General features: G+C 39.0%; 2 protein-coding genes across 7 annotated transcripts in view; one reads left to right on the forward strand and one right to left on the reverse strand.

Annotated features, from left to right (window-relative positions):
* Positions 1-1,709: 1,709 nt before the first annotated feature.
* LOC138404563 (uncharacterized) lies at positions 1,710-8,576 on the reverse strand. 5 transcript variants are annotated; one of them, XM_069508942.1, is made up of 6 exons: positions 8,354-8,576; positions 7,829-7,964; positions 6,518-6,682; positions 4,804-4,998; positions 4,362-4,538; positions 1,710-3,240 (listed from the first exon to the last, which is right to left on the reverse strand). In XM_069508942.1, exons 2-6 carry the CDS (start codon positions 7,896-7,898, stop codon positions 2,975-2,977), a joined length of 873 nt encoding a protein of 290 aa, XP_069365043.1. In that variant the 5' UTR covers positions 7,899-7,964; positions 8,354-8,576; the 3' UTR covers positions 1,710-2,974. The 5 variants fall into 5 exon arrangements, with proteins under 5 accessions (XP_069365043.1, XP_069365041.1, XP_069365045.1 ...); XM_069508940.1 differs by having other exon boundaries at positions 7,829-7,938; positions 8,058-8,576; XM_069508944.1 differs by having other exon boundaries at positions 7,829-7,938; positions 8,432-8,564.
* Positions 8,577-11,104: 2,528 nt separating this feature from the next.
* Positions 11,105-27,498, forward strand: part of kon (chondroitin sulfate proteoglycan 4-like protein) — a 37,197-nt gene continuing 20,803 nt past the window's right edge. For both annotated transcript variants that reach the window (XR_011238455.1, XM_034983339.2), the window contains exons 1-14: positions 11,105-11,566; positions 11,652-11,788; positions 12,928-13,074; positions 14,915-15,058; positions 15,216-15,397; positions 16,077-16,284; positions 17,906-18,061; positions 18,725-18,949; positions 20,055-20,342; positions 21,256-21,453; positions 24,927-25,033; positions 26,103-26,238; positions 26,361-26,536; positions 26,680-26,839. Coding sequence is in view for 1 of the 2 variants with exons in the window: in XM_034983339.2 (XP_034839230.1) it covers positions 11,512-11,566; positions 11,652-11,788; positions 12,928-13,074; positions 14,915-15,058; positions 15,216-15,397; positions 16,077-16,284; positions 17,906-18,061; positions 18,725-18,949; positions 20,055-20,342; positions 21,256-21,453; positions 24,927-25,033; positions 26,103-26,238; positions 26,361-26,536; positions 26,680-26,839 (2,319 nt within the window). In the remaining variant the exon portion in view is untranslated. The remainder of the gene's footprint in view (positions 11,567-11,651; positions 11,789-12,927; positions 13,075-14,914; positions 15,059-15,215; positions 15,398-16,076; positions 16,285-17,905; positions 18,062-18,724; positions 18,950-20,054; positions 20,343-21,255; positions 21,454-24,926; positions 25,034-26,102; positions 26,239-26,360; positions 26,537-26,679; positions 26,840-27,498) is intronic.

Genomic DNA, 27,498 nt, shown 5'->3' on the forward strand with positions numbered 1-27,498 from the left:
GATTGAGAAGTTGGGATCCATTTTTTTAAGGAACAATCTTCCAAAGTTTCTCTATCGATTAAAAAAGAAACTACGCAAATCGGTTCAGTAATCTCGGAGATTTCGGTCTACATAGGTAGAAAAACCCAACTCCTCCTTTTTTGAAAATCGGTTAAAAAAGTAGCCGATTATGAGGACTAAAATCTTACTTTTGACATGAAATACGCGTTATACTTCCTACATCCATAGCACTTTATTATAAAAAAAGTCAAACAAGCATAGTTCAAAAGGTTCAAACTTTTATTATTTTGTGAAAAAGTAGTAAAGACGTCAATTTACAATCAAACTAGAAATTACATAAAAAAATAACTTAATGTCAGAAAACCGTTGGAAACCCCCAAACAAGCTTTCCGGAGAAAACGAATCCTAAGGAAAAGAATAAAAAGAAATGCTTCGTTTTCGTGGATTTCGTCCATTGATTATCAGCGGCTTACGCAGTCGGAATTCTCTTGATCGCCATCAAAGAAACGCCAATTTTTATCACTATGACGAACCGACACAACCGTTTGATACCTTACCCTTTAAAGTGAGAAGCAGGTAAAGATTACATTAGAGTTGGCGCCATCGATATAAATGACGTTTTTTATTCACGGAAATAGTGAGTCCCAAGTAAAATCCCAGTAGGTACTTCTGTCAACAAAACCAATCAATAAAACTATCTGGGAATGAAGGCTCGTACCTAAATATTCGCAGCACACCGCTCTAATCTCCACTGTATTGTTCTCAAAAAATGAAGATGTCTCTCTTCTACGCTCATTTCCGCCTGTATGGATACCGGGCCTTATAGTACCTAATCATTTTTGTTTCAGATATACGCTAACTTTAGCGTTTTCAATTTTTTTTGGAGTGGGTTTGTGGGCACCCTTTCTAATTGTATGGTACTCAATGGCCAAGAGAACTATGTAGATGTATAAAAAATTATGTAATAAAAAAATGAACACAAACGGAGTTTGATTTTGCAGCGAACCCGATGGTGGGTATACCTATAGTACGCAACAGGTCGAGATGGCAATCGGGGTGGAGACGCCCCACACACCCGCACATCCCCGGTTTAACCCAGTGCGGGATAGCGCAGGTGACGTGTGGGTGTGCGGGGCATCCCCATGCCTCAAACCCCAATTGTCATCTCGACTTGTCGTGTACTAAACCTCGATTTATTTTGGTGGATCCACACACGCCTCCATGAAAATTATGTAAAAACTTAACGAAAATCTAGTAGCGTTATGGAGCAATGCTGGTTCAAAAAATATGCTTATATGGAGCCCAAAAGAGTAGTTGAATGGATATGGCTGTTGATGGTGAAATAAGTAAACACTAGTTATGTGCATGTCAACCATATAACGGCTGATTTAAATTTTGGTCGTATTTTTGTAGCTATACCCGTCCAAACATACCTATTGCTAAAATAAAGATGATAAGGAATATGGCTGCTGATGGTATAGAAAGCAAGTACTAGGCTTCACTCATACGAATAATGTAAAAGAAACAGAAATTTGGTAGCGTTTTGGAGCAATGCTGGTTGCTGGGAGCCCAAAAAAGCTTGATGAATGAAGCTACTATAGTGTTAATTTTAGATCAATATTCATCCCGCCCTGTCACGGTCGCGTAGCTCAAAGCCCTACCCAATACCCATGGTCCTACATAATATGACGGGAATTAAAACTTCCAAGTATTTTATTAATTTTTTTATTAATTTGGAGAGTACAAATTGCTTATGATAAAAAATATGGTAGAAAATATGGGGAAGGTTCCATTTGTTCAACAGAACTTGACGTCATCGGACAAAATGAGACAATTTTATCCTAATTTGTTACATAGAACAATTGAGATTTTTCTTTCTTTAATTATTGTTCTAAAGAACAAAGTAAACACACTTTTATTTTTCTTGGCGGAATGTCATCATGATCATTTCTAGGGCTCCATTGGCACCATTCAGGTACGGAACCCTAAAAATGATCATGATGACATTCCGACACGAAAAAAGAAAAGTTTGTTATGACGTCAAAGAAAAGCAAGTTTTATGGAACAAATTAGGGTGAAATTGTCTCATTTTGTCCAATGACGTCAAGTACTACGGAACAAATGGGACTTACCCAAAATATTTACCTATATATTTGCTACTAAACATTTTGTGAAGTATACTTATACCTAAATTAATGTAGCATCATAGCACAATGAAATATTATAATAATATAAGAAACGCTAAATATTACTAGCTGATGCCCGCGACTTCATCCGCGTGGATTTAGGTTTATAAAAATCCCGTGGGAACTCTTTGATTTTCCGGGATAAAAGTAGCCTATGCCACTCTCCAGTCTCCAGATCTTAGACTTGGCGAGGCACCCCTCGCGCCTCTCCAAGTCTCTACCCGCCTTCTCCACTCCTGTCCCGCTGGCAAGTAACATACCGATTTCAAAGCCCAATGCAAATAGGAATGCTAGTAGGATTTGGAAGCAAGCGGCATCGCGTCGGTTTAATTATTCCTTTTTCTAACCGACGTAGTAGGCCAGTTTAGATTTAGGAACGCAATTCCTTACAGCATCAGGGTTGAAGAGTCGGGTCCTCAAGTTCAACGATAGTATTTTCTTAGCAGGTACCTTCAATGTCAATTTATAACCGACAATATGTCTAAATCCCATCAGTTTAGGTGGACAGGTCCCGTGCACGGTGCAGCATCAGGATTGAGGAGCTGGAATCCAAGTTTTTTATGGTGGATCCACACACGCCTGACAAACAACATTGACGCAAAATTTCTTTATCAATTAAAAAAAAAACATTTTGGCTTTGTAGAGCGTTGTCTCTGTCACTCATACCTATATGACGTTTTGTCGGTCTCAACGACAGAGACAATGCTCTACAAATCTGCTATCTCCTTCTAAAAGTCGATGTACATCACATTCTGCCGCATACATGTACCTACTTTAGCGATGACATATTATCCATAATAGAGAGAGGGAGAGCTCTTAGTACTACTAGTCTTCATAAAATGGTTGGAGCAGCTTCTCGCCCACACGTGTTTTGGTCGTTCGGATGTGGTCCAAATGGTTATTACATCTGCAAGTGTCTGGACATATAAGCAGCTCACTTGCAGCATGCTCGAGAGGCGTAGTGTTATTTGCTCGATGTCGGCCGGCTTAACCCTTTTCACTACTGCTGCGACGCAGCCTCCCGCGAGATGAAAAGTTCGCACCCGCTTGAGACCTGCACACCAGAACTCAGCTTCTTTAGTGGCCCATACGCAAACGACTGCAAAACAACATGTGACTTTTTTTTCGTACACTAGATGATTAATTTTACTATTAAATGGCAGATATATCATCTGTGTACATTCTGAGGCACGCCTCCATACAATTTTTGTCCATCTCCTTTTAAATAACAAAAGGTGGTGATAGCCTAGGCTTCTATTCGGGAAGTCGGGGGTTCGATTCCGGATACGCAGCTCTAAAACTTTTGGAGTCATCGTGTGAGCAAAGACAAATTCCTCAACGAATTGACATTGTGTGATTTTTGCATGGGTATAGATAAAGACCTGGAGAGTGACATGGCCTACTTTTTATCCCGGAACATAAAAGGGTTCCCATGGGATTTTTATGAAACCTAATTCCACGCAGACGAAGTCGCGGGCATCAGCTAGTGAACAAATAATTTTCAAAGTAAGATAACTATAGCAAGTGGGATATCATATGAAAGGGAAGGAAATCATATCATATTTACCTGTACATTCTAAAACAGATTTTTATTTATTTTTATGCATAATAGTGCAAAATTCACTCTTGCCTTGAAGGTAGGTACGCCCTGCTGGACGGGATCGTTTGTGAGGAAGAGGGTCCGGCTTACTACAAGGACCTCGTTGCCTCGGCGGGAAACTTCAGCAACCCAGGCGGAACAGCTCGGACCGTGATCGTGGACCAGTGGGCGTTTGAGGAAGGATCCGGACCGCGGGGCACGCGGGATCTGCGTTTTAGTGCACGTCTGCCCCAGAAAGTGGAGAAAGACTAAAAGGGACGAGGAAAGGATAGAAAGAATTTGTAGGGAGTCAAGAAAGCGCCTCGGGAAAGAGCCACCGAGCAAATACCGAACGGGCGCCCTCCCGCGTTTCGGCCCATATAACCGCGATGTTGGTTGGGCGGTGGTGGTGGCGGGTTGCCTTGAAGGTAGGTAGGTATTCGAGTTACTACTTACTTGGCAGGAAACACGGATGCCAGAAGGGCATCCACACCTTCACACTTTAGCGGTTCGTATCAGAAACGTCGAGCAAAAACGCTCCGTATGAGTACGAGCTTTGCAGTAGTCGGCAATAAACGAAAGTATTGAACTCTTACCGTCCGGCATACAACGAGGCTCAATGAGCCAGCGCACTTCAAACTCCAGATCTCGTCTGCGGAGCTCTGCCACATGTACTACTTGGTAGACTTCTTTAAACATTGTAGGTTCTATTCCTACTTCTTCGGCCAAAAGTTGGGCCATTTCACTGCTAGTGAATAAAGGTAACTGGTACCCTGGAAACAGAATTCTAAATCAATATTAAGATAGGTAACTCTGATCACTGCTCTTTTTATCTATTAACTACAAGTTAGGAGGTAATTTCTGGAACTACTGAACCGATTTTTAAAAAAATCATCAGTAAAAAGCTACATTATTCCTGCATGACATAGGCTATATTTTATTTTCAAAAAGTAGAGACCCTAAGAAATTGTAATAAGCTACCCGTGCAAAGCCGGGGCGCGTCGCTAGTATATATATAAGTAGTATAAGGAGGATTACCCATCCTTTTAAATATTTCCCTCTCTGTAGACATTATATCTTGTAGGGTATACTTCTGTCCGAGGAAACGGTGTATCTCTTTAGGGCGGACACGAGCAGTTTGTTTAAGTGTTTTTGTTGCAAGCTGGGCGCAGCAGGCAAAATATAGGATCAACCGCTGTTTGACGTGCATCAAGACGCTTTGGTGGGTGTTACCTGGAAACAAAATTATTTGAGAGCGTAGCGAGCGCATTATTAAGTACGCAACTTATTTTTTTACTAGTAAATAATAGTAGTATTAGTGTTACGAGTTTCCCTGAGAGATAAGATCCGAGATGAGGAGATCCGCAGGAGAACCAAGGTCACTGACATAGCCCAAACTTTTCGAAAGCTGAAGTGGCAGTGGGCAGGTCATGCCTGTCGTAGAGGCGATCGCCGTCGGAGCCGGAAAGTCCTTGAGTGGAGACCGCGTGGTGTGGGACGCCCTCCAGCACGATGGACCGACGATATAAAGAGGCTGGCGGGAAGTGGCAGGATAAGGAAGGCTGAGGACTGGGTGTGGTGGCGCTCTTTAGGGAAGTCCTATGTCGAACAGTGGACGTCCACAGGCTGATGATGATGGTGACGATTAGGATGATGAAATATTAGTAGTAAGTACTTAGTATTTTTTATACATTAGATCTACAACTCGCAGAATAAGTCTTTCGATTGGTGAAAGGTACAATTCCAAAAACACAAACTATTCACAATGAAACAAAGTCTTTAATCTAAAAACAATTACAATAAATTTTCAATTCAGTTTGGATCCACCAAGATAAAGCTAGAGTCCTAGCCTAAATAAGACAGAAAATATTAAGTGATCTTAGTGTTTCCGATCTCCAAGATAGATGCAATATGCATGTCTGAGGACATGAAATCAGCCTCTGCATAGAAAAATTTCACGCAGCATCGTACTTCTCACAGAAAAAAACCAAACGAGGGGAGTTCATATATTAACCTGCAAAGGGAATGATTCTGATAATATAAAAAGTCTACATGGTATCGCACAGACAGAAGTCAGGATTACAACCTTTTAGATTAAACGAACATTCCTGGGTACTTGCGATACTCTAGCACTACGACTAAACATGAACTAACTACCCTCAAATACAATCATGATAACTCTGACTTATCGCACGTAATAACTACCAGCATAGGGTAACTAGATAAGCCTAATCTACCCTACCTAGGTCGCCTCCACATCACCCCATATAGCGACTCCCGGACCGACCATCTAACCTAGCTACTACAACATCAACTAGTCCAACAAATAGGAACCACATTAGGTTACCACAACAATTATAAAACTCTAATTATGAAATGACTATGCACAGTGTACACCTCACAGTGTAATCGTGGCTGTTAGCCACAGCTTACGGATGCGTCCCATAGTTTGTTTCACGCTTTATCCTACTCGTGAATTCTGATGCTCTGCATTCGCCTCATTCTCTCAAAGTACCTACAGTTTTCTGAAGGTTTCACTTTTACCGCGAGTGAACCGCACACTTGCTTTATTATTATATACAATTACTATCTTCAGCTTCACAATCCGTTGAGCTATGTCGGTTACTCTGGTTCGCCTACGGATCTCCTGATTTCTGGTTTGATCACGAAGAGAAACTCCAAGCATAGCTTTCTATATCCAGCTGAGTGACTCTGAGCAAAGTAGTATGTACCATGTAGTAGTTCTTATTACCATGTAATCTGAGTCGTATCGCACCCGCCAAGTAGCGTTCAAATATGCGCACCGCTAGGTGCGTGGCACCCAGGTTGTGGCAGCGAAACGATTTGCAGATTGAGTATAACACTGCCCGGCCTTTTTCTCCTAACGTGCATTCTCCATATACTTGGGCGTCCATCCCTGGCAAAAAAATGTAAGTACCTAAGTTTATTTTTTAAATAGATATATCGAGCAAACGAGCAGGCGGGTCACCTGATGTTAAGTGATTACCGCCGCCCATGAACATTTGCAGCACCAGAGGAGCCGCCGATGCGTCGCCGGCCTAAAAAAGTACTATACTATAAAGAGTGTCCTACAATAAAGTGCAACCCTGAAAGAAGACGAAACTACTTAAAGTAGTGTTATTATCTGGCTGCAGACTCGGCCAATCATAAGCGGACTAGGGATGTGCGCTAGTTGCGCGCGCGCAAGGCCGTTTTCGATAACGGAATCATCAAGATTACTACGTAAACATACTGCATTCATTAAGTATGCAGGGTAACTAACCTAACTAACTAACTAAGGTAACAGATACACAGAATACATTCACTCCAATTTGTAGAGCGTTGTCCCTGTCATTGAGACCGACAAAACGTCATATTGGTATGAGTGACAGAGACAACGCTCTACAAAGCCGAAATATCATTCTAAAGGCCGATGTACATTACTTACTTTACTACCGCGTACTGTACCTACTATTTAAATGAAATTCAATGAAAATCACTTTTACGTAGGCAGGCTACTAGTAAGGTAGGTAATTGCCTGTCTGTCCGTACGTCCGTCTGTCTGTCTGTCTGTATGTCTGTCTGTATGTCTGCCTGTCTGTCTGTCTGTCAGTCTGTCAAGAAGCTTAGGTACTAGGTTAGGTACTTCCCGTTGACCTAGAATCATGGAAGTTGGTACCTACTGTAGCCTGTAGGTAGGTCTTATTATATCAGGTCAGAAGTCAGAATCATGTCGGAATATTTAATAGGCGCTTGTGTTTTAAACTTGGAACGCTTTGCTGTTGAATCACGTTGAATAGCTTTTGAAATGTATGAAGTTCTGTCAATCAAATTCCTCCATTTTGAATGTTATGAACTTTTGTCTTTTGTAATTAGAGACACGTTAGGTATTACATTATTAATTATTATAATATACCTAGGTATTCAGTATTCTGTGGTATTACGTAAAGAAGAAATTACGAATCAGTATCACTATCATGGTTAATATTCATTTCGTGCTACATTGGTAACATCTAAAATAAACAATAAATAGATCATAAAAAACCAGACAAAAATTACTTACTCTCACGTGTTGAGTCCTCACGTAAAATGTCTAACCACCCCGGCTCGTTATTGTCTCCATTTCCATCCATGTTATTAGAGTTAAATTATTTTCAGCGCAAAATTTGGTACCTACAAATTAATTAAACAACAGCTACCTACAGCAATGTAACTAAAGTACTTAACCTTTACTTAACGAATATATATATTTTTGTTCTAAGATATTATTTAAATTTGAATTCTGAGCGCACCCGAAAAGAACTTTATTCATCAGAATCTTCTTGAATTCGAACCTCCTTCACGACTTGATTTGCGCATTATATAGGAACTTCTTATTGAAACCTCCACGGTACTGGCTTTTCTTGTATCAAGCATCTAGCCTTTTCCCCGCTGTAGTGTGAAATGAAAAGTTGTGTGTTTCGCACGGCTGCAATTTTTTTGAAATCGAGCTTTTGAATCCCTCGCTACGCTCAGGATTCAATTTTTGAACCAGTGTCTTCGCTCGTGGTTCAACCATAGAATCGCAGGCTCGAAATACAATACAAACCTTGCATAACAATTAACTATTATTTAAATATTATGTAGGTATTAATGTTTACGCTTTTATTAACTTGCTTTCTTATACCTAGGTCTGTTTGTTTGTCTGTTCGATAAAAACTTTTCAATCGATTTTAAACTAACTTCTCGGCGAGCTACAGGTTTGTTAGTTCTAAACCAACGTTTAAGTAAAACCGAGTAAAACGTGTTCACGCAATTAGTGATGATGCAGTCTAGATGGTAGCGAGCTTACTTGAAAGGGGTTTTCTATTATTGGCGGCACTGCTTTGCCGGTAGAGTGGTAAGTCCGTATCTTACTCTATGGTCCGTTCATCGTTCATCGCTTGACGCCTGAGCACGCGCGCGTGAGTAAATGTTGGCACGATTGCTTGTTTTTATTCGTGTTTTGTGCATCTGTGATTTGCAATGGTGCCAACATATTACTCAATACCACGTCAAGCGTAGATAGAGTAATAAAAGTAGATACAGGAACGTTTGCTTTCTCATTCACACTAAAAAGAGAGCACAGATAAAGTTACTAATGTGATAAACAGAGACGCAGCTAACCTATTTTTTGTCCCTTATCGTGTAACTGGTTTTTTTCAAGAATACATACAAGGAACGCAAAGGCTACTTGACTCATATCTAATCTCGTCCAATAAATGATTATTTATTATAGTATTTTGCTTAAGACAACGAAATATATCAATAACAATTATTAAAAACGCAGGATGGATAAATAAATCCAATTTAAAAAAATGCAGTTTTTATTTTTATTTGAAACTCAGAAAACGCTGTCAGCCATGATGTGACGTCATTAAATATGTAAACAAACAAATGTCATCCCTATTGACTAACGTAGTATCCATATATATAAAATTTCAAGTCCTGACTAACTTATATATCAACTCACAGCCTAAACATCTAAACAGCTGGTCCTAGATACATGAAATTTGGTGGGTGTGTTCTTTGTAGGTAAAGAGAAGGTATCCACTAGGAAAGGATTTTTTGAAATTCCACCCCTGAGTGGGTTAAATGGGGGTTTGAAATTTATGAAGTCCACGAGGGCGAAGTCACGAGCATAAGCTAGTTTTTATATATTTCTAAAAACTCATAGTAAACGTAAAAAAATATCGTTTTCTCTTTATAAATTGAATAAGTTATTAAGTAAGACTTACAACAAAGTGATCTTTGCAAAAATAAATTTGGGTTGCAGTCGTTAGTGATATAGAATCCCTTTAAGCAAGTCTTCACGTGTTACGTATATTTATTTCACTGGGCACTCTAATCCACAACTTTCCTGTGGCCTTTATCGATGCGTTTTTACATTCTCGGATGATACAATAACGATAATTACTATATTTTTCATGTAAACTAGTATAGAAGTCATGTTTATTAAACTTTGGGAGGTTATGCTGTTGTTTACAAATGCATGACGTCAGAGCACAGATAATCTATCGGCCAAACATGGCCGACAGTGTTTTCACCTGTCTAAGAAAACTATATTTTTAAATTAAAGTTTTACGGTTTTTAGGGCGCAAAAAAATATAGTGTTAATTTTTTTGATCTAATAGGACGAATATTAACCATTTAAGACCTACTTAAAACAAAGTGTCAACTAGCCTATTTTGTATTTCTCATTAGTTATTTACTTGTTTTCACATAAAAAAGGTTTAATACAAATATTGTTGATCGGTTAATACAAATATTGACTACTAAACAATGGTAATAATTGTCGTGTTATTCATCGTTACGTCGTGCTATCGCTATCTCATACGCGGTTACACAGTACTTACATCTACCTATTATTCTATCTACGAGGTGGTAGGAGCAGGTAGGAGTCTCGTAGATAATATAGTCCACAGTCAATAGTGTTCTGTCATTTAGGGATGGCGATTCTTTACGAAAAAGATCGATTTTTGAATCGATTCGAATCGTAGTCTAATGAATCGATTCATGAAAAAATCGAGGCCTACAAAATCGATTCTTAAAAAATGGATCTTCTTTTCAAGTTTGCGTTTACAATGTAAATTTGTATCAATTTTACTAAAAACAAGATTAATATTGCAATTAACGATATCTTATCAATAAAATCAGTGAATTCAAAATTAACAATTATTTTTATTACCGTATCAAACTATAAGATCAACTATAAAAAAAAAGTATTTATATACTGACTGAAATTTTCTAATTTGAACGTCACACTTGACACTGACTTCTGTCAAACTATTCTTCCTTGTTCCTTCCCTTAGAGTCGTAGATAGAGTAATAAAGATAGATGTAGAAACGCTTGCTTTCTCATTCACACTATAAAAGGGAGCACAGATAGAGTTACTAATGTGATAAACAGAGACGCAGCTAACCTATTTTTTGTTCCTTATCGTGTGACTGGTTTTTTTCAAGAATACATGCAACTTCCATACAAGGCATGCAAAGAATATCGGCAAAGTTCATACAAAATTTTACCTTGAAATAATCAACTAAATGCAAATAATTGTAAGGTTTATACCAAAACAGAAAAAATCGAATGTCGATTTTCAAGGGTGATATATCGATTCAGTGAATCGACACAGTACTTCATATCGATTTAAAAAATCGATATTTTCTGCTCGAAAAATCGATTCTTCGATTAATCGATCTCAGATCGCCATCCCTACTGTCATTACTACGTGTGGCATAAATGGCATTTGGCAACGCTGGGCTGTGGGCATAGCATAGTGCACAGAGTACATTATATGCATAGTGTTCTGTGGTTCTGTGATTGTGCTGTAGTGTGAATGTGGTTTTTGGGGTTTTAATTCGAAAATAGTTATGTAGATTAACTTTAATATAGTATTTCAAATAGAAAAAATGTTGTACGTGGAGTAATTCGTTAGTGCAACAAAAATTAGAAAAACTGATGTCGGATAAATATTTTTGTTTTATAAATGAGACTGTAGTCACTGAGACGCCACACCTGCAATCTTTGTTGATTTTGAGCTCTCGTTGAGAAAGAGAATTTTGAGCAAAGATAATAATGAAATAACCAGTGATTTTTAGCATGTCGAGATATTTTATTGTTCTATGGACTGTCGAAATGACTCCGAGCTATTTTCTTAGAAAATTTATTCAGCGACGCTTAAGCTGATTGCGATTGGTAATTAAATTAGTTGTGTGAAATTGTTTAAAATGGAACTATTGTGTATATTGTGTCTCGTTTCTTTGGGACTGGCTTTCGATAAAGGTAAGTTCTATAGAGGCAGTAATAGTTCTTAACCTAATTATGTTATGAATTTTGTGTAAGGTTATAAAAGATTTGTTTATTTTAGCGTCGTTCTATGGTGCCAGCTATATTTCCTATCCCCTACAAGAAGCCAAAGGTGTTACGGACATAAGCTTTAGCTTTCGTACTCACTTATCAGATGCACTTTTGTTACTTGCTGCGGGCAAAACAGATTACTGTATGGTACGTATTCTAATGAGTGTACTATATATTAGTACCTAGTACAGTAGAAACTCGATTATCCGGCCCTCAGTTATACGGATTCGCGATCATCCGGACTACCAACCGAAAATTGTTCGGCCAAGTGCGAGTCAGTCTCGCGCACCGAGGGTTCCATACTCGGGTATTTATTCCGCCATTTAGACGATAAATCAAAAACTATTATGCATAAAAATAAATAAAAACTTGTTTTAGAATTTTCATGCAAAGCTCTTACATATGATATCCCACTTGGTATAGTTATCTTACTTTGAAAATTGAAAATACTATTATGGTGAACTACATAATATGCACAAAACCCGCTTTTCTGCATACATTTGATTATCCGAATCGACAACAATTAGTCCGGGTAATCCAGTTTCCACTGTAGTACTTAATTAATATTAACTAATATCTCTCGCTCATCTTAAAATATAGGCTTTAAGTATCTGGACAGCAAATCACTTGCAACAATGACTATTTCCTACTAAATACAATGGCCAAGAGACAAATGTTGAAAAACACCACAAATACCATCATCGTCATGATGATAATTCCATTACCAGCTCAGTACTAAGTGCTGGTCTCTTAGAATAAGAAGTGTTCAGGCCATAGTCCGCCATGCTGGCTTAGTGCAGATTGGCAGACTTCACTCACTTATGACTAGACTCTATCACATTAAGGTTTTTTAATATGAAAAAATTGCCTACATAAATCTTTGAGATAAAAGCTATCTCTGTTCCAAACATGAGAATTGATTGAGCGAATAGGCAGGGAAAATCTAACAGACTCAACTCTCTCATTTTATGCTTATTATTTTTATTTATTTTACTAGCTGATGCCCCCGACTTCTTACGCGTGGATTTATGTTTTCTTAAATCCTGTGGGAACTCTTTGATTTTCCGGCATAAAAAGTAGCCTATGTCACTTTCCAGGTCTTAACTATACTCATGCAAAAAATCACGTCAATCGGTTGCTCTGTTGCAACGTGATTGAAGGACAAACCAACAAACAAACACACTTTCACATTTATAATTGGGGTAGTGATTTCTCAGACTTTTTATAATAGCTAGTACAGATGTATTAAAATCCAACAAAGTAGTATAAATATTGTACTATTTTAGATACGACTTGAAAGTGGTAGATTGAAACTTCACATTAACCTCGGCGCTGGGGAGAGTGAATTATCATCTTCAAAAGGCACTAATCTTAATGATACCCAATGGCATCATGTCAGTATCATCAGAAGAGAAGCAAATCTTACTATGAAGGTATGTAAATAAATTATTAAAATATATGTGGCACTGCTGCGCGATTGCGGTAGAATGACAGCTACAATGTCACAATAGCAATCACCTCTGATTGGTTGACGCTCTCTCACTGTTGGCTACAATGCATTGTTGCAACAAGAATAGCACAAATTCAGCCAATCACAGCAATTGAGATTGTAATAATGATTGATGCAGGTTTTATGAAATCGCCCTACAGGAGCATTAAAATTTATCAATTGAATTTAATATTCATCCAATCAAAATAATGTACATGTATTATTTCAATACTTGGTGACTGACGTCAGAGATTTAAAGTCTTTTGCAGTCCCATGCTCTAGTGTGTGCACCATTGGGCCTTCTGCAGAGTGAATTGATAACAGTCTCATCTAAATCAGCCTGTGCTGTCCCACGTTTGGGCAAAGGCCTCCCTTCGATCCTTCCACCATTTCCTATTTCGTGCCTCTTCAGGCCACGTAACTGTAAAGTTATGTAATTCATCACGCCAACGTGACCTCGGCCGACCACGCTGGCGTTGATGATTTTGGGGCGTGCAAAAAGAAGCAGATTTTGCCCATAACTCATCTGGCATATGGCACACATGACCTGCCCAGTCCCATTTGAGTAAAGCGGCTGCAAGGCCAGTCTCATCTCTTTTAAAATTAACAACTCAAAGCTTAATTTTGACTTATCAGTGGCGATTCGATGCGTGATGTGTTCTTTGGTTCTGCTCCGTATTTTTCTTTATACTAACTTCAACTATATGTCATAAAATTAAGTAAAATTAATGATTAGATATCTTTATTTTATCAAATTCAATAATGTTAGAGTTCCATGTTGTTTTAGAAAAATATAGGCAAAGTCATCAGCTCTGCTCTATTCTGCAGGTGTGTGTAATAGTAATTTAATAGTCACCAACCCAATGGGTAACCCTAGGGGACCCTTTTACTAATCCTCCACTGTATGTCTGTCCATCTGTCTGTCAACAGGTCGTATCTCATGAACCGTAATAGGTAGAGTTGCAAACTGAGAATCACAGAGTGTATTTCTATTGCCGCTATAACAACAAATAATAAGAATTTCAAAATGGCTGCCATGTGAATAAAAAAATAAACAGTATTATAATCTTATACGATAGTACCGAATCCTTCGTATTCGAATCCAACTCGCACTTACCAGTTTTTTAGAAAATAATATGCATTATGAGTTATAATACTCGTTATATTATATGCCACACGAATTTTACCTGATCTACATGAACAATATTAAGTTTTGGGGGTTTGCCAAGTTCTATTCAAGTCGAGTACGTGCGTCCGCATTAATCTTGGGTTTTAAATTTTCTCCGCCTTATATGATTTGAATTTGCGTAACCTACTATTAATCTTTATATTCGAAGTTAATTTATTCAGTCATACTTAGTTATTTTATGTGCAGATGTAATCGTTTTGACGAATTGTATTAATTAAACCCCGTTTTGGTTTATTAATGGTTTTAACGAATCGTTCTTAATAATAGCGAATCGTCAGTAATGTGTGTGGACAGGCCAGTAAGCAAAGCTTAAAGCTACCACGAGTAGTAATTGCAGCTTTTATCATCATCATCATCATCATCAGCCTGTGGACGTCCACTGTTGGACATAGGCCTTCCCTAAAGAGCGCCACCACACCCGGTCCTAAGCCGTCCTCATCCAGCCACTTCCCGCCAGCCTTTTTATATCGCCTTTTATCAATGACCTTAAAATTCCCTACGGCATTTCGGGCTATGTATAATACAAGTTTTCAAGTGTATGAGTCAGCTGACACAGTTGGTTGATTATGTCAATGACTTGCCTCATTATTTTTAGGTTGACGACAACGTAGTGAAGAAGAGATTGCCGGGACGCTTCTTCGAGCTAAACATCCACTTTGGTGTGTTTCTTGGAGGGCAAGGCGGGTTTTCGGAACTTTTTCTTGGTCTTATGGAAAACTTCCGCGGATGTATGGAAGATGTACGTAAGATTTTATGAAAACTAAACAGCAGTTTAAAATTGATTGTTGTTAAAATTCAATGTCACTTGATGTAAGAGAAAATAATGCACATGATCTAAAATTTAGCTGTCATCAGAATCAGTACCAATGAGGCCCTAATAAAGATCTCGTATTCAGGTGTACTACAATGGCGTAAAAATAATTGAGAAAGCACGAAGCCGCAGTGGTTCCGTCCACGTCGAGGGGGTCACGTGGAATTGTGCTCCGGAGTTCGATGCTGATGTCAATTCTGAAATTAGTTTCATTGATGAAGGCGCCTATATGATCCTTCCCAAAATTAACTCCAGAGCGGGAGGAAGGTACGTATTTACAGAATAATAAAATTGTGTAAATAATCGCAAACGAAATCGCCTTCAAAAACGAAGACGATTCTATTGAGAGTATTCTGTTTAGAGTCCCGTACCCGAACGGTGCGAACGTGACCCTATTACTAAAGCTCCACCGTCCGTCCATCAGTCTGTCTGTCAGCTGACTATATCTTATGAACCGTTAAAGTAGACTGTCATCATCATCATCAACATCAACCCATCACCGGCTCACTACAGAGCGCGGGTCTCCTCTCAGAGTGAGAAGGGTTTTGGCAATAGTCTACCACGCTGGCCAAGTGCGGATTGGCAGACTTCACACACCTTTGAGAACATTATGGAGAACTCTCAGGCATGCAGGTTTCCTCACGATGTTTTCCTTCACCGTTAAAGCAAGTGATATTTTAATTACTTAAAAACGCACATAACTCCGAAAAGTTAGAGGTGTGTGCCCGGGATCGAACCCCCGACCTTCGATTGGAAGGCGGACGCCCTATCCATTAGGCTACCACAGCTTCCTAGCAGCAGCCAGCTTCAAAGTAGTCTGTAGAGAATATAAATTTTCACAGAGTTTGGATAAGGTTGCGGACCGAGTGTCTTTAGGGAAGGGTTCAGCAGTTGACTCTTGCAGGCTAAAATTATGATGATAATGAAATGTGCATATTAATTTTAGATGGCAGATAGAGTTCAAAACGATAACGCCAAATTCAATCATCTTGTACAACCCTGGTGGTGGTCGGGGCTCAGACTATTTGGCGGTTGAGATCTTGGATGGATCTGTGAGGGTCAAGATGGCGCGTGGACAGATTGTTCACACGGAGCGAGTCAACGACGGCCAGTGGCATAAAATGCACCTCCTCTTTAATCCTTCTCTTATTGAGGTATTTATTTATACCTTTTTGTAAGAATTATTAGGAAAGATTTGTGTTCATGTACGCTTTGTGTATTTAATATTGTAACTAATTAAGGTTGACATCCGCTGCGCGATTGCGGGAGATTGACAGCTACAATGTCACGATCGCTATCACCTCTGATTGGTAGACGCTCGCTCACTATGACGTATCTTGCTTGGCGAAATTGAGAGGGTTGTAACTAGCAACTCTGCTAACCCCATGTTGCTTTGTACTATTAAATAGACAAAAGATATTTGCGTTTTTTTTTGCATATTATGTACTCAATTTTTTTACTGAATAAAACTTACTTAATTTAAAGCTTTGAATTGTACGTTTTATCTCTGGTATAGTTTCATCAAAGTCGATTGTGTTAAATTAATTTGTTTTAAAAATTCTCTATTTGTCCATAAATTATAAACTAGCTTATGCTCGCGACTTCTTCAGCTTCAGCCCAATCCGCCCAGTAGTTTGCGTTGATAGATCAATCAGTAAGTCAGTCAGCATATCTTACTTCTTTACTAGTTTATGCTCGCGACTTCGTCCGCGTGGACTACACAAACTTCAAACCCCTATTTAGGGGTTGAATTTTCAAAAATCCCTGCTTAGCGGACGCCTACGTCATAATAGCTATCTGCATGCCAAATTTCAGCCCGATCCGTCCAGTAGTTTGAGCTGTGCGTTGATAGATCACTCTGTCAGTCAGTCACCTTTTCCTTTTATATATTTAGAAGATACAAGAAAATTTAAACGTGTGCGCTTTTTTAATGCGAATCTTCATGTGAACTCATTGATTTTTGGTATCAGAAGTTGCATATGTTCTATCCCGGAATGCAAGCTATCTCTGCGCCTTTTATTCAAGCATGCAGCGAGGTCGCGATTCGAAATCTAATAGTTTCCATTGAAATGTCTAACACATTGCTTTTGGCTAACTTTATTTTTGTATCGACACTCGAGATAATATGATGCTGGGTTATGAAACTGTATTACTTTTTAAAATTGGTATCCCATTTTGTTATTCGTAAATGTTTTGTTTTGCGAAGTCTTTTTCATAATAGAATAGTAAAAGTATCATCACATAAAATTAATGTCTCTTGTTTTGCAAAAGCGGCTTAAGAAGGATAGATGACAAATTTTGCTGAGACTACTTATAATTAAAAAGAGACAGAGTTATGTTTCTGTCTAAATTTGTCTCGTTTTAACTCCCAGTAAAGGCTGAGCAAAGTTATAGTAAGCTCTATAGGTCTCAGCCTAATACGGGATACGCTACCTGCAAAAAATGGTGAATTTATAATATATAGCTACAATCTACATATTATATACCTAACCTTTTTATTTTTTATTGAAAATGTTACAATAAAACTGAAACTTAAAAATTAACATTTCCAAAAAATCATACCATTCTTTTCTGCATCGAACATTCTCTAATTAGTATATATAATATATGCCCTGTAAAATGATAGGTATAGATATTTATTAAACAGGGTACATTCGAGCATACACTCTATAAAACCGAATCATGATCTTACAATGCGAAACAAGAACCGAAGTTACAACACTGATGTAAATATCTTTATAAAATAACTATGCATTTCTTATTTTATACTTCCAGCTTTCTATAGACAACATAGCGATGAGCACTCGCATAGAAAGCGGCGCTACTAGATACCTCGATCTACACGACTCCTTCTATCTTGGTGGCATAGAGAATGAGAAACGACAAAGGGCTTTTTCTAAAGGAATCAAGGCTGCTGATTCTAGTATTATGGTAAGTCTAAGTATGTGATGACCCTCATGGTAGTTCGCGTAAGTACAACAGCCTTGTGAACAAGAGCTGGCACATACAACACATTCACATATTGCGCTAAGTGTGTTGTCTATAATAAGCGTATGTGTCATGAAAAAGTCTCTGTCTCTCTCGCACGTGCTCAGCTAATGACCGTGATAGAAAAATATGTTGTTTTGTTTTTACGACTATTATGAAAAAGCTTGGATGCGACCTCGGTAAAGTAATATAAATCGTTTTTTTAGTATTATACTTGTATACTTCTTGCATTTCACGAAGGCCACTGACTCATGCTTGTGTTTAAGTCGTACCGGTATACGTAAGGTACAATAAATGTGTGCGTTTGACAGCGCTTGCTCGCGACTGATTGGTCCGACATGCACGCACACTTACGCAATGTCCATGTAAACGACGTTACCACAAGTAAAGTTCAGTAGCCTTCGTGAATTGCAAGAACTGTAATAAAATCGCGTTTGTATGAGTATGTACTGTGAATGTTCCAGCTCTCGCTAACCGGCCTGTTACTTATCTTTTAGTATGGGCGCCTAAAAAGCAATCAAATTTAGCAACGAAAATCTTAGTATTTGATAAAAAGTTTTATTTTTACAACAAACGTAGTTTTGACATTAATCTTCTTCTCCTTAGGGCTGTATCAAACCCATCGAGGTGGACGACAAAATAATAGGGTTGCCAAACGCATTGGTGACGTATGGAGTGAGCCCGAGGTGCGTGTGGTGGTACCCTTGCCACGCCGGGTTGAGCCCACCCTGTGTGCCTCGCGCCACTTGCGAGCAACACGGCGTTGATCACTTCACTTGCAAGTGCGACACTGATCTGTGTATTAACCCAGACTACGCTGAGAAGTACAAGGTTAATAACATTTTTATATTAAAAAAAAACAATTAAACGTTCAATAGCAACGTGTACAGCCCTTTCGTCACAATAAGTGACGAAAGGGCTTTGAAGATTTTGTCCGTCTTTTTACTGTTTAGGGTTCCGTACCTCAAAAGGAAAAACGGAACCCTTATAGGATCACTTTGTTGTCTGTCTGTCAAGAAACCTACAGGGTACTTCCTGTTGACCTAGAATCATAAAATTTGGCAGGTAGGTAGATCTTACAGCTGACATTTGGGGAAAAATCTGAAAACCGTAAATTTGTGGTTAGAACACACAAAAAAAATTAAATTGTGGTCATAAACTAATAATTAGTATTTTCCATTTTCGAAGGAAGGATATCTATATCAAGTATTATATGAAAGGGCTTCACTTGTGAATTCTAAAACAGATTTTTATTTATTTTTATGAATCATAGTTTTTGATTTATCGTGAAAAATGCGACTGTATTACGGAACCCTCGGTGAGCGAGCCTGACTCGAACTTGGCCGGTTTTTTTTTTATAAAATAGCGGCCACGCGTAAAACCTATATTAATCAATAGCTGGCGTCAATACAAACAAGTATTGTATGAGACAAAATCTTCCTAAGCATCACGTTTCCGAGATAATGTGGCTAATTCCTTTGTACACAATCTCTAAACTAAACTAAAATATCACGTCTAAATCTATTGCTATCCCTTTCATAATGTTGCTTGCGGAAAAGGAAAGCACTAGATTTAGACCTGTTAATTTAGTTTAGTTTAGAGATTGTGTACTAGAGAATCGGCCCCAATAAGCTACCAAAGTTGTTCATCAGTACCACAATCTAGACGCTACATAAAAGACGCAAGTTGTCCTGTCCTACATCAGTATTAATATAAATGCGAAAGTGTGTTTGTTTGTTGGTTTATTGGTATGTTGGTTTGTCCTTCAATCACGTCGCAACGGTACAACGGATTGACGTGATTTTTTGCATGGGTATAGATAAAGACCTGGCGAGTGACATATGCTACTTTTTATCCCAGATAAACAAAGAGTTCCCACGGGATTTTTAGGCTAGTGAAATAAATAAATTTTGATATTTTTTGATTTTTTGATCAGGTCTTTTCAAAATCGAGCAGCGAATTGGAGCTCGTGTCTTTGTACCCTTTGACGGTGCAAGAAGGCGGTGTAGCGGTTATAACCACACAAAATATTGACGTGGTGTTAGACCACCACAAGTATGGAGTTCGACCGACGGGAGTTCTACTCCATGTAGCACAGTCGCCGCAGCACGGCAGGATTGCCGTGGACCTATCGCTCCAGAGAAATCTGCCGCAGTACACGAATTACGTCGAAGGCGAGAAGTCTAAACAGTTCTTTACGTTGATGGACTTGTCTCGAGATAAGGTATGTATTTTTTACTACATTTGTTACGGTACAGCCATTTTGACATCACTACACATGCGAAAGTGTGCTTTTTTGTTGGTTTGCCCTTCAATCACGTTGCAACGGAGCAACGGATTGACGTGATTTTTTGCATGGGTATGTTAAAGACATGGAGAGTGACATAGGCTACTTTTTATCCCGAAAAATCAAAGAGATCCCATGGGATTTTCAAAACCTAAATCTAAGCGGACAAGATCGTGGGCATGATATTCAAACTATTTAATTTGTCTTATGAGTCTTTTTAAAAGAAGAAGAAGTAAAATTTTATATAGTTCTCTATGTGATCAAATCAGACATGAGGGGATCCGCAGGAGAGCCAGAGTAACTAACATAGCTCAGCGGGTTGCGAAGCTGAAGTGGCATTCGGCAAGGAACATAGTTTGATAGACGTTGGAAGACCCCTTACTAGATGGACACATTACATGAAACGCGTCGCCAGGGAGCCGCTGGATGGCAGAGTCGTAAGACCGTGGTGTGTGAAAGTTCTTACAAGAGACGATGTCCAGCAGTGGACGTCTATTAGTTGATAATGATGATGAAGCTGTGCTAGCCTAGTGGTTAGGACATCCGCCTTATAATCGGAGGTCGGGGGTTCGATCCCGGGTACGCACCTCAAACTTTTTGAAGTTACGTGCGTTTTAAGTAATAAAATATCACTTGCTTTAACGGTGAAGGAAAATATCGTGAGGAAACCTGCATGCCTGAGAGTTCTCCATAATGTTCTCAAAGGTGTGTAAAGTCTACCAATCCACACATGGCCAGCGTGGTAGACTATGGCTAAACCCTTCTCACTCTGAGAGGAGACCCGTGCTCTGCAGTGAGCCGGCGAAAGGTTGATCATGATGATGAGAGATTATTTAATTTTTTTTTACAGGTCCGATACGTCCACGATGGGTCAGAGAACCACCAAGATGCGATAGTGATAGAAATGGAACTGATCACGGAGACTAAGTTCACGCTCCCCAGTTATCTTCAAGGACGAAACACGTTCGTCCTTCATGTCAATGTAACTCCAGTGAATGACCCGCCTGTACTCAATCTACTTCCAGGGAAAGTCCTGAGGCTTACTCAGGTAAGTCTTGAAATATTTTGAAGCCTCAACAAACTGACCCACTCATTCCATTTCAAAATTATATAAAAAAATCTATTAAAGGTATGTTCTTAAAAAAAGCATAATATACAGTGGAAGACTATGTAAATGATAAGAAAGCTTGGATTTGACTCGCTCCAGCAATGCACGGGGCTGCAATTGCTTGTACAGTATGGTATAATAATATTATAAATTGATGACTTGAAAAGAGCAACCGCCGAGTTTCTTGCTGGTTCTTCTCGGTAGGAACGGCATTCCGAACCAGTGGTAAATTAAACTAGTTAACGATTCAAAAGCACTAGTAATAAGTCTACTTGAATAAAATAAATTCTATTCTATTCTACTCAATCAAATAGGAGTGATGAGTTCGCTTATAGTGCCTAGAAGCGATGATGATACCCTTCCACGATATGTGTTTTCTACCAATTATAACCCGGGTATCTTTAAAACAAGAGTGAATAGGCATCTTCTAGGTAAACGCGTCCCATCTTAGGCCGCATCATCACTTCCCATCAGGTGTGATTGTGGTCAAGCGTTTGTCTATAATGAAATATAAAAAAAACCTAGTGGTTAAAATGTTTAAAATGCCATGGTGAAATCCTGGGCTCTAACCCTTCGGAGTACATTTTGAGCAATTAAATATCACTTGCTTCAACAGTGTAGGAAAATGTCGTGAAGAAACCTGCATGCTTAAGAGTTTTCTATAATGTTCTTAATGTAGTGTGCAGTCTGCCAAGCTGCACTTGGTGGAGTATGGCCTAAGCCTTCCCTCGCTAGGAGGATACCTGTGCTCTCAACTTATAGCTGTGGCTCGGCCATGTGTTGAGATGATGATGATGATGATGACTAACTGGTCTACAAATAGACTTTAAAAGCATGTAAAAATATTAGTATTAGTGTAAATCCACAGGGTGTCATATAATATTCCAGCAAGTTGAGGTTAGGACCGATGTGTAGATTATACCAAGAAAATAATGAGCCTTATAGCGTGATACCCTGTGGGAGATATGAGAACTTAAAAAAATATTTAAAACTCCTTAGAGTATTTAAACTAATAGAGAGAAAATACCTACGGTTTTACTGTGTATTTTTTGGCACAGAAAATGGCGGCGCTTTTTCATAGTATCAGCTAATCAGCTGTCATAACAAAAGATTAGGTTATTTATTTACAAGAAAAACAGGTACTTGCGCTGGCACAGCAAATGGCGGATTGTGCCGAAACCCTGTTTTTATAGTTATGTTGAAAATATGTAGTGTTGTCTCTTACACACTTATGAAAATTTCGATAAGTTTGAGCTAGTTTCCGATCCGCTATTTTCTATAGGACATTAGGGCAACTCTTTATATCTCTATGTAAAACTCCAATGCAACAACCCTACAAAAGCTGATCGCGGAAATGAACTCGTAAAGTTTCTGTAAACTCGGAGGACCGTTTAAACGTTTGTCAAGTAGCGAACAATCAACAACGAAAGAATCTATGGCACCAACTATTTGGTACTACAGTGCGACAAGGCTCTTTTAACGCGTGGCGAAAATCGGAACTAACATTGTCGTCAAGTGTCCCCTTTGTTCTTGTTTGAACAGTCTAAGCCTTTGTTATCCAACAGCGCCCCCCTGTCAATGTCATTCAAGTGCCAAAAGAGCCTTGTCGCACTGTACTTACCTCATTTATCATGTTATATGATTTATCAAACACGCTGTATACTGTTAGGCCAATTTGCTTGGGCCAACACGCATGAAGACATACTACCTGAAAAGACCTGGGCGCATTTGAAACCCTCGTAGCTTTAGTTTTAAGTTTGCGTAATAATTATCACCACTATATCTTACAAATCTAACACCATACCAGACCATCAATAAGAGTAATTTATTACCTATTTTGAATAAATCATTTGACTTTGACTTTGACTTTGAAAAGCGGGCCCAGTACATAGGCCCAACATAAACCAAGCCCGTTAAAGGTTTTTTTGTTTTATTTCATTATTGTTTATGTTTTGTTTCTTTTCAGAGTGACCTATATACTTCAGTTATTGTTTTTGAGTTGCTTTTGAGTAGTTTGCATGCTAATTTGGCACGCGAATAACCTGAGCATAAGAAATGTATTAGTGTGAGTACCTATAACAATCTAGATAATGCTAAAACTTTCCCGGCCATACTAGCCACTCACCTCTATCGCACGCCCCGCTAAAAAATCGTTAGAATCAACGTTGGTAGAAATCACATAATGATTCTAGGTTATATGCAATTAACCTATACTTGTGAAAGTAATAAAAACATCCGCAAGTTTAAAAACACAATTTTTAATTTTTAAGTGGTTATTTAATACTAGGATAATTATCCTTAATTTATATTGTGTGTAAATTTGTGGGTCAGGATCTGTCATTCTCCTTTCAGCCTGATCCGTCCAGTAGTTTGAGCTGTGCGTTGATAGACCAGTCAGTCAGTCAGTCAAATTTAGATGAATTTTGGTACAGAGTTAGCTTACATCCTGGGGGAGGACATAGGCTTCTTTTTATCCCGGAAAATTAAAGAGTTCCCAAGCGATTTTTAAAAACCTAAATCGAATTGCGGGCGTCATCTAGTTCTTAATAAAGACAGAAAAATAAGAAACAATACTAAACATGTATTTAAATTGGATTCAAGTGTGGAGACTTGCAAGTCTGCCCGGGCCACATAACTAGTTTCTTCAGCTTAAAATGTCTCAAAAATACAAAATTGGATTATTATATTGTTTGCATGTTATTTTATTAAAACGCATGCCATTAAAAATAATGAAAACAGCGGGTTAATCAGTTGGTCTCACTTACACAGTATAACTGTGTATAGTGTGTAAGTAAGACAGAATAATTAGCACCGCTTTGTTTCGATTCGTTTTTTTAGTTCAAAGACTTACAAATTTTTTGTTTGCACCTTCGAATGAAGACGATAATACTAATCCTAATATAATATTATAAATGTGAAAGTGTTGTGTGTGTAAAAGGATGCTTGGATGTTTGTTGCTCAATCACGCGAACGGACTACTGGACGGATTTGGCTGAAATTTGGAATGGAGATAGTTTATTCCCTGGATTAACACATGGCTACTTTTTATATATTATATAATGCTTACCTATAAGCGTATATAAATGATAAATATTTATACAATAGCTGGTGTCTAAATATTTATCCTTTCATAGGGGATGTCTACGTCGTAGTAGCTATCTGCATGCCAATTTTCAGTCCAATAGATCCAGTAGTTTGAGCTGTGCATTGATAGATCAGTCAGTCAGTCGGCTTTTCATTTTATATATTTAGATGGCAGAGATGACGCGCTAAAATGCTGAAGGTGTCGATTTTCTCTTTCTAAACCTCAATGTCTAATATTTACTGACGGGTATTGTACGAATTTATCAAGGGTTTTTGGTTTCCTATTGCATTTTTTTGTGGGCTGTAATGTAATGTGTTACAATTTATAGGGTACAAGAAAAGTCATCACTTCTGATATACTGAAGGCGGAAGACCCAGACACTCCACCGGAAGATCTTCTGTACACAATATTGCACGGAAAAAATGAAGCTAACAGGTATATAGCATTTATTTAACGTTCTTTCATTGCTAATCGTCATGAGGTAATAGCAAATATCATGAAAAAAAATAATTCTGTAAAAACAGAACTAGTATCTTTTGTATCTCTACATAGTATAAAATAAAGTCGCTTCTCGCATCTGTATGTCTGTATGAACGCGTAGATCTTTTAAACTACACAACGGATCTTAAAGCGGTTTTCACCAATAGATAGAGTAATTCAAGAGGAAGATTTATAAGTATAGTTTTATTCTCAAAAAATTAGATATCCCTAGGGAAATTGAAATAATGTGAATTAAGTCGGAAAAAATCCTCTCATTTGAGAGTTTCCGAGGCGTGCGCTGCCTAAATGGTCAAAGTTACACGAAAACAATGTATTACACCACATTAGTATCTACATTGCACCCATGCGAAGCGGGGGCGGGTCGCTAGTAATGCATAAATAGGAAGATTGGGAACATTTTGCTATCTAATTCACATGCTTGCACGTGCGCTCCGGTGCCGCACCGGACTTGCTACCACCGAGACGAGGCGGGGAGGGGTGAATGCGTTGCGACGTCGGAGCGGCAGCGCTCAGTTGTTTTTATAAACAGACTGTCCAACGCTGCTGCGGCGCCGCTGAGGGCACACGATGCGTTGCGGCGCCGCATCGCAAAAATTTCATCGTATCAGTGGGCACACGAGCGGTGCGGCGCTGCAACGTTATGTCGCAGCGGCGCCGTAGCAGCGTTGGAAAGTCTGTTAATAAAAACAACTGAGCGGTGCCGCTCCGACGTCGCAACGCATTCACCCCTCCCCGCCTCTTCTCAGTGGTTGCAAGTCCGGTGCGGCGCCGGAGCGCATCGTGTGACATGCCACAGATATTTCTATGTAAGACGACGCAGCGAAATCGCTCCGGCGCCGCACGGCCGCCGCAACGCATCGTGTGCCCCCGCTCTAAGTCTTACTTGTAGAACTGGTCACAGGTCGAAAACTCATTCAACCCGAGATAGAGTTCGTGTTCACCCTGAACGTGAATTCAGTCATTTTATATTACACTAGTAATAATCTGATGTTTTTTTTAACAGTGGCCATGTAGAAATGTCCGGGCAGCCAGTAGACTCGTTCACGCAACAGGATATAGACGCTGGTGTCATATCATACGTCCACGGCACCAATAGTGATAAGCAGCTCAACAAAACTTCTCTGCGTCTCACTCTACAGGTACAGCCCCGGGTGTTTGTTGCAAGTTTCAGAACTGTCGTGAGCTGTAGCGCTAGGCTATAAATTAAAAAAAAACTGCTTCAATGTTTACACACACAACAAAACATTGTACTTGCCTGCAGGTATCAGACGGCATAGAAACCAGTGGTCCAGGCATACTCCGAATTTCAGTAGTACCGTTACAAGTCCGCCTGGTCAACAACACCGGTGTCTTTCTAGTACACAACTCGTATGCGTTAATCACCGCAGAAAACCTCACTTTCGCGACTAACGCCGATGAAACGAACGTACATGTCAAGTGAGTATATTTTTAACGAAAACTTCTTTACGATTTTTCACAACCATAGTAGATCGGACTCGTTGCGATTCCTTCGCCAGTGGAGATGGCGCCTAAGAGATCAAAATCCAAGACTCCTCAGACTAAAGAAAATTTATTTGCAGGTATGACATAGTGAAGCCACCGCAGTTTGGCGTGGTAGAACGTCTCCGAGTGTTAGATGGCACTTGGCAGACGGTTGATTCGTTTACCAGCGAAATGGTTAACTTTGGCCGTGTACGATACATGCATATACTTGGAAACCCTACGCATGATGAGTTTAAGGTGAATTTTTAAAACATAAACATCGACAAACGAGCAAGCGGGTCACCCGAGGTTTTTAGGGTTCCGTACCTCAAAAGGAAAAACGGAACCCTTATAGGATCACTTTGTTGTCTGTCTGTCTGAAACCTACAGAGTACTTCCCGTTGACTTAGAATCATGGAATTTGGCAGGGAGGTAGGTCTTATAGCAGACATTCGGGGAAAAATCTGAAAACTGTGACTTTAGGGTTAGATCACACAAAAAAATTTAATTGTGGTCATGAACTAATAATTAGTATTTTCAATTTTCGAAGTAAAATAACTATATCAAGTGGGGTGTCATATGAAAGGGATTTACCTGCGCATTCTAAAACAAATTTTTATATATTTTTATGCATCAAAGTTTTTGAATTATCGTGCAAAATGTTGAAAAATACGACTGTAGTATGGAACCCTCAGTGTGCGAGCCTCTGACTCGCACTTGGCCGGTTTTTTTTAGAATAGAATAGAAAAGTTTTTTATTCAAATGAACTTTTATACGTACTTTTGAATCGTCAAATGCATCTATCACTGGTTTGGAAAGCCTTTCCGACCGAGAAGAACCAGCAAAAAAATCGGCGATTGCTAGTATCAAAGAGTCAATTAAGTTTAGTGATTCCTCCTGCCCAGGAACATTTTCAG

This window comes from Maniola hyperantus, chromosome Z (genome assembly GCF_902806685.2).
Source record: "Maniola hyperantus chromosome Z, iAphHyp1.2, whole genome shotgun sequence".
NCBI lineage: Eukaryota > Metazoa > Arthropoda > Insecta > Lepidoptera > Nymphalidae > Maniola > Maniola hyperantus.